Raw genomic sequence first — 13,546 nt, forward strand, 5'->3', positions numbered from 1 at the left:
CCAGCCAAGATGGCGGTTAACTGCCAACAAAGTGGCGGTTAATTTGCATATGTAGGCACAATGCAGGGAGGCAAAAGGGAAAGCATGGACGAAGCCCCCTGGCACTGACAGTGATCGGAAACCCAGGGGGGAGCTAAGAGCCGGGGGCTGCCTTTTCCCTGGCCCCCAGCCATGATCGGAGAATCCTGCACCTTTGCCGCACTGGCCAGTGATAGCGGGAAGTAGGGGTGGAGCCAGCGATGGGAGCTGGGCAGGGGCAGAGCCCATGATCGGGGGGCGGCTGCAGCTGGGGGCGTCCCCTGCCGGGGCCTAACACCTCGGCCAGAGGCGTTAGGCCCGGGCAGGGGCGGCTGCAGCTGGGGATCCCCGCTGCCCGTGCCTAACGCCTCCACCAGAGGCATTAGGCCTGGGCAGGGGCGGTGCCAGCAATCACAGGGCGGCTGCAGCTGGGCGGGTCCCCTGCCCAGGCCTAATGCCAGGGTGAGAGGCATTAGGGCAGAGCCATGAATCGCAGGGAGCAGGGTCCAAGTTGGCGATGGTGGGGTCCTGGGGGTCCCTTGCCCAGGCCTAATGCCTTGGCTAGAGGTGTTAGGCCTGAGCATGGGCAGAGCCAGCGATCGTGAGCAGGGGAGGCGTGGGCAATCGTAGGGAGCTGGGGGTCCCCTGCCCACCCTGATCCGGGACACCCTTCAGGGCAAACCAGCTGGCTCCCACCCGTACACCAGGCTTCTATCCTATATAATAAAAGGGTAATATGCACATGCAATTTTTTTTCCAAATATATTTCATTGATTTTTTACAGAGAGGAAGGGAGAGGGATAGAGAGTTAGAAACATCGATGAGAGCGAAACTTCGATCAGCTGCTTCCTGCACACCCCCTACTGGGGATGTGTACACAACCAGAGTACATGCCCTTGACGAGAATCAAAACTACTGAATCACTTACAGCAGTGTTAGCTACAGTCATGTACATTACATCTCTCTTACTGGGACCCTTCAGTCCGCAGGCCGATGTTCTATCCACTGAGCCAAACCCGTTAAGGCGGTAATGTGCAAATTGACCCTAACAGCAGAACGACTGGGAATGACTGGTCACTATGACACACACTGACCACCAGGGGGCAGATGCTCAATGCAGGAGCTGCCCCCTGGCAGTCAGTGCACTCCCACAGGGGGAGCTCTGCTCAGCCACAAGCCAGGCTGACGGCATCACAGCGGCGATGGTGGGAGCCTCTCCTGCCTCCTCAGCAGCTCTGTGGATGTTCAACTGCAGCTTCGGCCTGCTGGCAAGTGGACATCCCCCAAGGGATGTATCACTGCCAGCTGAGGCACAATCCCCGGGGGAGCAGGCCTAAGCAAGCAGGTGGACATCCCCCGAGGGGTCCCAGACAGGCTGGGCTGAGGAACCCGAGTGCACAAATTTTTGTGCACCGGGCCTCTAGTCTTACATAATAAAGAGCTAATATGCTCATTAGACTGAACAGCACAGCAGAATGACTATCCAGACGAAGTCAGGGCTGCGAGGGCCAAGGCAGCCTGGGCTGCAAGGGCCGAGCTCCTTGCACGAATTTTGTGCATTGGACCTTTAGTATGATAAGATATTTATATAGAGAGAGAAACCATTTTCACAAAACTATTATTAAAATGTATTGTTATAATTATTGTCTTTTATTATTAGTACTAGAGACCAGGTGCACAAAAATTTGTGCACTCGGGGGAGGGGGGGTCCTTCAGCCCGGCTTGTGCCCTCTCACAGTCTGGGACCCCTCGGGGGATGACCACCTGCTGGATTAGGCCCGCTCCCTGGGGGACTGGGCCTAACCTGGCAGCCTGCGAGCCCTCAGAGGATGTCCACTTTCCAGTGGGGAGCAGGCCTAAGCTTCGGTCAGACATCCTTAGAGCTGCTGAGGAGGCGGGAGAGGCTCCTACCACCACTGCTGTACTGGCAGCCGTCAGCTTGGCTTGTGGCTGAGCAGAGCTCCCCCTTTGGAAGTGCACTGACCACCAGGGAGCAGCTCCTGCATTGAGCATCTGCCCCCTGGTGGTCAGTGTGTGTCATAGTGACCAGTCATTCCCAGCCTTTCTGCTGTTATGGTCAGTTTACATATTACCCTTTTATTATATGGGATAGAGGCCTGGTGCATGGGTGGGGGACGGCTGATTAGGCCTGAAGGGTGTCCCTGATCAGGGTTGGGGTCCTTCTGGGGTGCCTGGCCAGTCTGGGTGAGGGGTTGAGGGCCATTTTCAGGATGGCCAAGCCCCCTGGTGACGGAAGTTCCCAGCCTCTCCTCTTTTTGTTTCTTTTTTTTTATTCTGAGATTTATTTACCTTCCATAATTCAAATTTTGTAGCCTTGACAGGAGCTCAGAGCCGGCCAGGGTGGGCAGGAAGGAAGCTTGGCTTCCTCCATCAATGGGGCAACCAAGCCTCCTGCTTGCTCCAGCTCTGTGGCTGCCGGCCGCCATCTTGGTTGGGTTAATTTGCATATAGTCGATCTGATTGGCTGGTGGGTTTGGCTTAAGGCGTAGCGAAGTTGTGGTCAATTTGCAAGTTTGTCCTTTATTGGTGTAGATTATTGTTAATTTCTCACTGTGCCTAATTTACACATGTATCCCCAGCAGACACAGAAATTACTGAATCACTTAGAGCAGTGTTAGCTACAGTCATGTTGTACATTACATCTCTCTTACTTATTGGCCTAACAGCTGACTTTGTGCCTTTTGAGAATCTTCCTTTAATACCTCTCTCCTACAACCTCCTACCTTTGGCAGCCACAAGTGTGACCTCTTTTTCTATGAATATTTTGCTGTTGATTTTAGATACTACTTATGAGATCAGACAGTATTTGATAACTATGGCTTTATAGTAAGCTTGAAATCAAGACGTGTGATATCTTCTGCTTTGTTCTTTTTTCTCAGATTTCTTTGACTGCTCAAGGTCTTTTGTGGCTGTATATAAGTAGGAGTGTGTTTTTTTCCTACCATTGGAATCTTGATAGAGATGGCACTGAGTCTATAGATGGTTTTTGGTAGTATTCACAATTTAACAATATTAATTCTTCCAATACATGAATATAGAATATCTTTCCATTTATTTGAGCCTTGAATTTCTTTCATCAATATCTTGTAGCTTTATGCATAAAGAACTTTCACCTCCTTAGTTAAACATATTCCTAAGTATATTATTATTTTATTTATTGTTGACAGTATTACAGTTGTCCCTCATTTTCTCCCTGCTTTTCCCCTTTCACCCAGCCCCCTCCACACCCAAGGCCTTCATTACACTATTGTCTGTGTCCATAGGCTATGCACATGTACATATATGTTTTTTGGTTAATCTATTCTGGTTCCCTTCTCTCTCTCCTCCCCTCTGATTGTCAGCTGTCAGAAAAAAGGGCACATGGAGGGACTCGATGAAAGGATTAGTCAAAGAATATATAGACATAACTCACAGACACAGGCAGCAGTGTGTTGTAGGCAGAAGGAGGTTGAGGGCTAAATGGAGGTGGGCAGAGGTGGGGAAAACAGGACATCTGCTGTAGTGTCAACAATAAAAAAACAAAGATTTAAAAGAAATCCAAGCATGCATCTCAAGAAACTAAAAATTGGAAAGCTATATTTATGAGAAATTAAATCCAGGTAAAGACAGCAAAACACACAAAAAAAATCAAAATCAAGAAAAAGAAGAAACAGAGTAGAGAGAATAAACAAGGTCAAAGTTACTCTCATTCAATATTATAAAATTGATAAGGTTTGGAAAAAAACTAACAAAACCCAAATCTTGCATATCTAGAGTAAACAGGGGAATAGCCTTATCCTATTTACAAATACTCAGTAGGTAATAAAGCCACATTATGAGTACATGTTAATATCTACATTACATTAAAAAAGTATGAAAATGCAGTGCAACTAATGGAAACCTCAGTATATCTAGCATGTAGTTTAAGAATTGAGTTCATTTTATGAAATTTCCTACAAAAGCATTCTTCAAGCTCCACTGACATTGGGACAGAAAAAGTTAGGTAGATAGGGCCAGGACCATGGGAGGAGGAAGTGAAACCAGGAACCCAGCTTGGCAGAGTTACTAAGACACCCCAACTGGGAAGGAAGGGTGCGAGCCAGAGACATGAACTTTAAAATGGGTGGATATTACTAAGAGAGTGTGCAGATACCCAATTACAAGGCAGTGAGGCAAATATATATACAAAAAAAAAAGTGCAGGCTCCCTTCCCTTCACCCCCAGCTTGGGGCACAATGGACACCTGACACTCCTGTTGCTGGGGAACACATCCCCTATGACCACGTGGCTTATGGCCATATTAGTGTCCTGGTGCACAAAATTCATGCACATTAAAAGGGAATTAATTAGAGGAAATATTTTAATATTGCTATTTACCCTTTCTCTATAATAGAAGTGTCAGAGATGAAAGAAAATTAGTAAAATTTATATGAAAATAATATATAAGTTTATTAATAAATAAACAATCGCAACATGCTATAACAACAAAAAAGACATGATATAAAAACAAAAACATGATGTAAAAACAACACTGATACAATGACTCATAAATTGATTAAACTTATTCTAATATCTCCCTGTATACCACATTAAGAGTGAAAACACTTTCAGAGTGCTTAATTAATTTCCCTTGTGATGAAGTATTTACAACTTTAACATCACACACTCTTCGAACTTGAGAGAAAGCAACATGTAACTGACCATGTGTGAAAACAGGTTTAGGTAGGAATATTCCTACTCTGTCTAGAGTTCGTCCTTGTGATTTATTAATAGTCATTGCAAATACTGGCATCATGGGAAACTGTCTTCCAATTAATTTAAATGGGAGGCCAGTGTCAGTTCAGGGTCCAGGGTGCAGGGGGATGGGATTCCTGGCTGGCATTCCACTGACAGCAAACTGTCCAATGGCTGTTTCTGTGAAAAATGGTGCTCCCTCCCCGCTCCTGTCAGGGTCTGGTTTGAAGGCCGGCAATGCCCCTGACCATGTGAGACCCAGAGTTCTGCCAAATCTAGGCTGAGGCTCAGAGCTCCCTCCCACCAGCAGCCTGCTATTCAGTCGTCTGTCTGGTCATTTAGGTCTTGACGGCCTCTGGATATTTATATACTGGAATGGGCCTCCACACATGGACTAATAGAGTTTCATTAGCTTGGATACTAAACTACGCCCGACAGTAACATGGAGAGGAAGCTCTGGCATGGCCTACTAATGGAACCCTGGCTGCTCCTTTTCCAGGATTGGCTTCTCCTAATAAACTTTGGTTCCATTAATCCTTTTTGTCTGCAACTTCATTCTTCGATTTTTGTGAGACAACAAATGGGACTCAAAACACCCACATTTTTGGTTTCAGGATCAGTAATGAAAAATAACATTAAAAATATAACAGTACTCTTATACAAAGCCATCCAGGAAATAGGAAAAAGGAATGCTTTTCATATAGCCTTGGTATACAAACCTGTCAAGTACACAGCAAATAAAAACTCATTCTAAACTCTTTGAGAACCTGGATGAAAGAAAAACAACTTAATTTAAGTGTAATATATACACTGAATTTTGAAGAAAGACAATACAAACTAGCCATTGTGGTTTTATTTCAGAAATGCAAGTTTGGTTTAACATTTAAAAGAAATAAAGGTAGTTTATTTCATAAACATTATACACAGAAAACATTTATCATTTCAATTGACACAAAAAAATAAAAATGCAGCATCATTATAAAAATATATTAGAATAATGACAATATTATGGAATTTCTTTTATAAGAGAAAGGTCTGTTGAAAAAACTTTAAAACAAATCTTATGCATTTAAATGTGTTCCCCGAAAATAGAGGACATATACAACACTTTTACTGTCCTTACTATTCAACAATGGAAATAAAACTCTAGCCTATGAAAATAAGTCAAGAAAAGAAAATAATTGCTCCTGGAAAAAAAGAAATAAAATAACTGTCTATATACATTATGCAGAAGAATGTATATTTGAAATGATAGGATTAATACAAAAATCAATAGCAAACCTCAACTGCATTTATGTTTAAAGCAGCAAAAATTACTAAAGAAATTTTTAAATAAGTATAGCATTTACAAAATCACAACTATAGAAGAATCATATTTCTTTGACTTCAATATAGAAAAATTTTAAACATAGAGAAATTAAAGAAAGCCTAATACATGGAGGGATAAAGCATAACATTGATTGGAAGAATCAATATTGTAAAATTACACCTTTATAAATTATTTAAAGTTTAAATGCAGACCCTAACATAACCTCAAGTGTTTTTTAACAGCTGTATTGAGGTTTAATTTACAAAGCAAAAAAATTCATCCATGTAGAGTATATATGTCAGTGATTTTTAGTATATTCAACAGAGTTTGCAACCATCACTACCAACAAAATTTGGAAAGTATCCAGCCCCCAAAGTAACAGTGCACCAATTAGCATTCGTTTGGTATCTGCCTCCCTTCAACCTTTGGCAACCGCTAACCTACTTTTGTTTCTGTGGGTTGGCCTATTCTTGATAACACATTAAAGTGACTCACACAACATAAGAACATTTAGAAATGTTGAATGCCGCAAATACAACGTTGAGTGAAACACGTCAGACACTAACAGCAATGAATATCTGCACTTTGGGATGTGTATGTTATTGTCCAAATATAGTTATAAAAAATTATTTCATTATTAGAACAAGTGATATAATTCATTTGAAGACATGTGCAATCATAATATTCTTTCCATTTCATGAAAAATAAAGTTACCCAACAGAATTCAATCTCTAAAGCTTATGCTTACAGCTATATATTTTTGAAGCTCCACAGCTCAAGGATGTGAGGCCATATAGGTTTAGCAGAACACAGTCACCTTTACCAGATGATAAGTCTTCTATTCTGTAATGGAGAAAAATTATTTTGTTGTTATTGTGTGGGGGCAATCCATGAAACAATAAATAGCATTTCCATGTAACTGCAATCAGAATATTTTGAAAATGGGTAATGATATTTTTCATGGGATATTAGTAAGAGTTGGTTATTAGGAAAACTAGATAGTCATTCTTTAATGTTTATATCAACCTTTCATCAACTTGGACTATCATTCTTCATGTTTATAATACAACTTAAACAAAAACATCAATAATACCCTACAGAATTTTTCTTTTTTGAATTTTCCTTTTATAGAGCATTTAAAAAACAACTTACTTTAATTTGAAAGGTGAACCATTTGTCAACTTCCAAGGATGATCACTGCTGCTACGAAAAACTCCAATCCATGACGGAGGTAATATGGAACTCAGAAATTCCTACCCCAAAATAAAAAATTTTTATTTAAATAATCATCATGAAAGTAGTGTATTCTTTCAAAAGATCCTTCATTTTGAGAATAAAATAAGATTGTTGGATCCTAATCTAACACTAAAGATATATTAAGACTTTTTATTAAAGATATATTAAAATCGCTTTTCATATTTTCAGAAACTTTCAGCAATGTTTGGACATTTGATTTAAAATTAACTCAAATATTTATGTTTAAAGGTCTCACTCTTCTTAATTTAATAAGGAAAATTCTGATTCATGTAATTTAGTAGTTACCCATGTTGACTAAAATTAACATAAATAAGGCTTTAAATAAGTTTCCAAATACTTAAAATATTTGATAGTATGACTAAATCAATGTCACTTTCTACTATTTCTCATATAGCGGGTTTTCTAAAAATGGGATTGTGATTAAGAAAATAAAGGACATGAAAGAAAAAAAACATTATCTGTGTTTCACAACATTATTTAACCAGATAAAGCCCAAATTGACCTGTTTCTGTGTTGGTGGAATCCAGTGGTCCAGGTGTCAGAGACTAATTTCCCTGCTAATTAGAACTATAAATTCTGGAACTAATTAATGAAAGACACAAGTAAAGGAGAACTCTGACAGGTGGAATGAGAAACAGTAAAGTTTGATACTCCAGGATTAGAGAACACAGGGTGACAGGGTATCTTATATCCCACCCAACAGAAGAAAGCGACTTAGGCCTGATTCTTTCCAATACCCAACCTAGAAATAGGACATGGCTCAAGGAAGCCATTTCTCCCCTGTGTTGAAGAGGGAATCTTTCCCAGCAACAGCAGGCAAGCCTAGGAGAGTGATCAATCAGGACACCTGCTGACAAAAACAATCAGAGAAACCAGGGAGGCAAGTCAGAGGTGGGACCAGCAAAAAGGAGCCTATGACTAAAAGTAACAGACCCTGAAAGGCTCTTATTCTGGAAGCCAAGAGACTCAGATCCCCAGTGAATGACAACAGAGAGAATGGATTTTAAAATGTCACATTCACATAACTCAGCAGTGAAAGTTAACAAACTGCAGATAAATGCAATATAGATGAAGTGCAGCAATATCATATGGGAGTCAAAAGAAACAGGAACAAAATGTGTGTTACTGTATGATTTTTTATATGAGTTTCAAAAACAACCAAAGAGAATCCATATATTAAAAGTCAGCTAAGTGGGTAAGTGATGCGGGAGGAGAAATGATGAGAGAATACACAGGAGCAGTGCTGCAAAGGACCGCAAACTCTATTTTGTGGTCTGATTTGCAATTATATGGTTCCATCGCCCTTGTAATCCATCTGCTCAATTGTATGTTTAAGCCTTGATATAAGGTAAAATTAAATGGCAAAGTTTATATTAGAAACCAAGCACTTATAGAAGCACAGTTTTCTATAAAAAGCAAAAGTGCATTAGTAATATAAAAATATAAAATACTAGAGGCCCAGTGCATGAAATTCATGCACGGTAAGGGCGGGAGGGGGGGGCGGTCCCTCAGCCCAGGCTGCACCCTCTCACAATCTGGGACCCCTCGGTGGATGTACAATTGCCAGTTCAGGCCTGACTCATGCGGGATTGGGCCTAAATCAGCAGTTGGACATCCCTCTCACAATCCAGGACGACTGGCTCCTAATCGCTCACCTACTTGCCTGCCTGATCTCCCCTAACCACTCGCCTGCCTGCCTGATCTCCCTTCACCACTCACCTGCCTGTCTGATTGCCCCTAAATGCCTGCCTGCCTAGCTGATCACCCCTAACCATCTCTGCTTTTGGTGCCTGCACCTGGGACCCAGGCTAGCCTTCTCTGGCTGGCCGCAGGAAACTGGGATCTGGGCTTCACTCTCTCTTGCTGGCCAGTCACTCGGGACCCTGGGCAGCTTTGTCCGGGCCCAGGCTTTGTCAAGAAGGACGTCTGGAATGACGTCTGGAAGATGTCCAGTCTACCCAGTCTAATTAGCGTATTACCCTCTTATTAGTATAGATTATAAAGTCAAACAGTGGAATTTTATACAGACTTTAAATAACTACAACTATGTATAAAAATGTGAATTCTACATATATACTATTGACTGAAATAAGCCTTTAATAAAGTATATGAAATGTTTAGCATCTTACCATTTCTTCTTCATTATCTATGTAAAGCAGATTAGAGTTCTTAGAAGCACAGGCCAGCAAACTCTCATTCCATGTTTTATTTTCAGTGCTACTGTAATAGCAATTGTTGGAATATGTAAACCACCCCAGTGGACAATGTTCACAATGATATGCTAAAGAAAGATAACAAATTATGATACAGTAGCAATTTGAAGTTTTAAAAATAAAAATTAACTTACACACTTACATAGGTATAAACACATAGGTACATAATATACCTATGCATCCTCACTGGCTGGTACATACAAAACAAAACACAGTCACAGAAAAGGGTCTGCCAGATATCCCCTAATTTCTGTGCCATAAAAAGCAAACACATAAACAAAAATTTCCACTCTGTGCATGTCCTAAAACCTGATGACTGAAACTACTTTTTAAGAATAGTAAAATTACTTGTCTCTTATTATATTATAGCAGTAGGAAATTTAAGCCAAAGAGCAACAATGGATGTGGCAATTTAAAATTGATGTTTTTTCATAATGTTGCAGAAGAAGGAACACTCTCTTATAATAATTATTTATGAAAATATATTGCTCATTTTATAATTTATGTTCTCCCAAATGAGTCTATTATCATTATTGCTTAGCCTGAGACAAAATATATATAAACTTTGCTAATATCAGAACTTTGAAAATTATTATGTACCTTTCAGGATCTTTGTGTTGAGGGATGAATTGTTCTTCTCCAGTTTACCAGTACCTTAAAATATTAAGGTAATTGTTTAAAAAGTAATTAATCTAAACAAATGATAATAATTTTTGTTTTTAGCTTGAAGTTTCTTTAAAAAAATATTGATGATGAGAATTATCTATAACAAAATTGATTTACTAAGAAAAATAAATGAAGTAAGACAGATTTAAAGGAAAATATCTTAAAATACTATGGGAACAAACTACCATCTCTTACAGTATTGGCTTACCCAATATCAAGAATTAATTTGCATTTCTCAGTAGGGTCTTTTGGATTCCTATATTTTTATGTATTTAAGTTATGAAATCAGAATTTATAAATGTGTAAAATTTGTTCTACAAATCATTCTATTTTTTATGCATTTGACAAATTCAGCATAGCACATTTATCTAAATATATACATTAAAATGAGAATTCTATTCTGTAATACTGTATTATGAAATGCTTAGAAGCATTCAGATTCTTTAAAATGATGTTTCCTTAAAATCTTCCAAAAACTTACCAGGCATAAAAAGTATCACTCTTACTACACTGTACATCAAGATAAGGCAGATAACTCCCAGGACCCCAGCAAAGAGCTTCTCTGGAGGTGGTGGTGAATCTGCAGGAAGAGAAAGGAGAGATGGAGACATTATTTAGACAGTTTACATATAAGAGAACGCACGTGCACAGTGAATCATAAAGTCGAATCCTGAAACCATAACTAGCAGTGGAATCTTCCTCTCAGATGTACCAAATCATTTTCTGAAAACACGATTCTCCATGAGATGTTGGTCAAAGATGACACCTTACAAGAGTGCCTCAAAGAAATTAGCCCTCAGATTTCACATTAGAATACTGTGTGCCAACTTTAAGCTCTGACCCTTACAAGTGAAAACATATGTGAGCTAATTCCCTACTCTTTTGCACACCTCTATATCCCAGGTGCACAACCTAGAACAATTATACTGTGTGTCTATTAAATGTGTCACCTTTGCTTTAGTCATCCTTGTAATTCCATTGAAGGTCTTGAAAAGCATTTGAAAGTTTATTCCCACACAGAATATTTATTGTTCAGTTGGTACAATGGAGCTTTTCATGCCCTTACCTTTCACTTGCTGTCTCCTTAAGTCCTCAGCCAGATTCATTTCTGAGTCATTTTCTTGTTGGACATCCATCTCTGAGGCTGGGTAATGACAGGGATGGTGCCTGTGACAACAGTACTTAAGTAATTAGTAAATGATGTGAACAATGACAAGAACCCAAGCATAGTCTTTGTGGGTGGAGTGTGAGATAGTAACAGTACCCACTTTACATTTGACCAATGTGAAGTCTTGTTCTAATTTACATAGAGATTTAAATGTGTTTCATGATAGAATAATAGTTCTTAAAATGATATTCTATGTTTAACATAATATTATTGGTTGAAGCAATGAAAAACAAGAAGTTAACGAAGAATAAAGAAAATCAGAATAATGATATCATTATTAAAGTCAGATGCCACTGAAACATTTTAATACAACTAGAATAACTGTGAAAATTAAAATGCAGTATAGAAAAAAAGTGATGCCCTAATTTTTATGACAATTTGTAACTTCAGTAATGGTTACAGATTGAGTGTTCTAAAGTTGGGGGAATAGTAGTATTAGAATATATAGTACTTTTCTGTAATAAATTAATTTTATTTAGTCACTTTATTCATTTAAAGGGCAGATGATATTTTAAAATATCACATGGTATTTTAAATTATTGTGGAGTTCTGAGAAATCATTATAATTTAATAAAACATTTTATAAGCTGAAAAATGCTACATGACACTCTAAATGGTATCCAAAACTTACAAATAATAAAAGCAATAGAAAGTTAAAGGATTCTTTAAAATACTAATTTTACACAAGTAACTTAAATTTTTTTAACGGTTAAGATATGAAAGCATAAAATGATTAATAAATGTGTATATCATTTATGGAGGAACATTGTTGGTGCAAAATTCCTGAAAGATCCTAAGGCTATCAAAGTCAGTGAAGGTGACTGTAGTGTAGGCAAATTTAACAACTCTGCTAATTTATTAAATAATTCAGTCAATGGACTCTGCAGTCAGTGAGATCTAGAATAAATTCTGGCTTTGAAATTTATTATGTATTACCTTTAAAAGTTATTTAGTGTTTAACAACCTAGCTTACTAATCTAAGGTGGGAATAAAATATTTTAAGATACAATGCATATAAAGGTAACAATCTGATATTTGTAAACTCTCAGTATATCACTTGTTTTAATTATTTTAACACAATTGCCTTGTTACTATTTCTGATTCATATCAGACAATGAAAATGTAATTCATTAGACAGGAGCCTCTTATCAGTGTGGCATCTTTTTGCATGTGTTGTTCAATTTCTAAAAAGTACTTTGATTGTTTATAATTAAGTTTAAATATTCAACAACAATGGTTTTTAAAAGTTTAAGCATTTTACCGAGACTCCTGAGTCCTGATTTTTATTGCAAGTCACACTGATTTTATTTAATACAAGTGTATATATTAGTAATTATGCTTTACCTTCATGACTTGATGAATTCTTGTTAGGAATTTATTTTTAAAATCTGGGATAAATATGAAATAATATATATTGATAATTATATCAATTAATTACAAAGTCCAAAATCCAATGGGATTTTATTTAAGTTATACTGATTTTCAAGCCCAAATATAAATGTATGTATGTATGCTATTTAGTACTTTTGTACAGGCAAAAATTAGCATATACTAAGATATCTACCAACATATTTCATATTTTACACTTTTTACTCTACATTTTACAAATAAGGATACCAATGTTTTCTTTTATTTGATTGTATGTGAATTGTACTTCGGTAGTACCACATCTAGCATTTGTAATTTCCCATTAAATGAATTGGGCCAATAGAGAGACAGGAGAATAGACCACATACCTCTGGAAGCCAGTAGGTTATGAATCCTTTAGTTGGAGGCCAGGTCACTCCTGTAAACAATGTCTGTAGTCTCCACAGAGTGGACAGTGAAGATTGAGATTGAATCAAAAGTAGAAAATAGTAGATTTCTCATCACTGTGTCACTTAGAATTTGAACAGGAAATTCTTACACTTGGGCATTTTTGAAGATGATTTATCTCATCACACATCTTCTGAATGTAGGAGATTTGAGCTTGTAGTGCGTCACTTCGTTTGTCCATTGGTAAGTGCCTCTGAGAAATTATTTTTATATTCTAAAAGATTTCTGGGACAAGAGACGTGACCATTCATGCTGTTAACTTATTTCATCTTAAAATCACAAATCTTAGGCCTTGTGAAGAGTATCTCAGATGTTTAAGTTCTACTCTTAGACAAGGTTGCTAAATAATGGCATTACCTCATTTTA

At 38.2% G+C, this 13,546-nt stretch overlaps 1 protein-coding gene across 1 annotated transcript; it reads right to left on the reverse strand.

The window, feature by feature from the left end:
* Nucleotides 1-6,792: 6,792 nt before the first annotated feature.
* Nucleotides 6,793-11,333, reverse strand: LOC111824975 (NKG2-C type II integral membrane protein-like). Its single transcript, XM_023749829.1, has 6 exons — nucleotides 11,225-11,333; nucleotides 10,679-10,777; nucleotides 10,132-10,185; nucleotides 9,448-9,599; nucleotides 7,214-7,314; nucleotides 6,793-6,904 (listed from the first exon to the last, which is right to left on the reverse strand). Exons 1-6 carry the CDS (start codon nucleotides 11,331-11,333, stop codon nucleotides 6,793-6,795), a joined length of 627 nt encoding a protein of 208 aa, XP_023605597.1.
* Between the last annotated feature and the right edge of the window lie 2,213 nt (nucleotides 11,334-13,546).

Source organism: Myotis lucifugus, unplaced genomic scaffold (assembly GCF_000147115.1).
Source record: "Myotis lucifugus unplaced genomic scaffold, Myoluc2.0 scaffold_10, whole genome shotgun sequence".
Lineage (NCBI taxonomy): Eukaryota > Metazoa > Chordata > Mammalia > Chiroptera > Vespertilionidae > Myotis > Myotis lucifugus.

What these genes read in the sequence shown, in the direction of transcription:
- LOC111824975 (XM_023749829.1), bottom strand. Translation starts at nt 11,333, where the DNA reads ATGGATGTCCAACAAGAAAATGACTCAGAAATGAATCTGGCTGAGGAC. An exon ending in CAACACAAAGATCCTGAAAG is followed by an intron (nt 9,600 to 10,131) that starts GTACATAATAAT and finishes ATCTTTCTTTAG; the next exon opens with CATATCATTGTGAACATTGT. An exon ending in GGTTCACCTTTCAAATTAAA is followed by an intron (nt 6,905 to 7,213) that starts GTAAGTTGTTTT and finishes TCTCCATTACAG; the next exon opens with AATAGAAGACTTATCATCTG.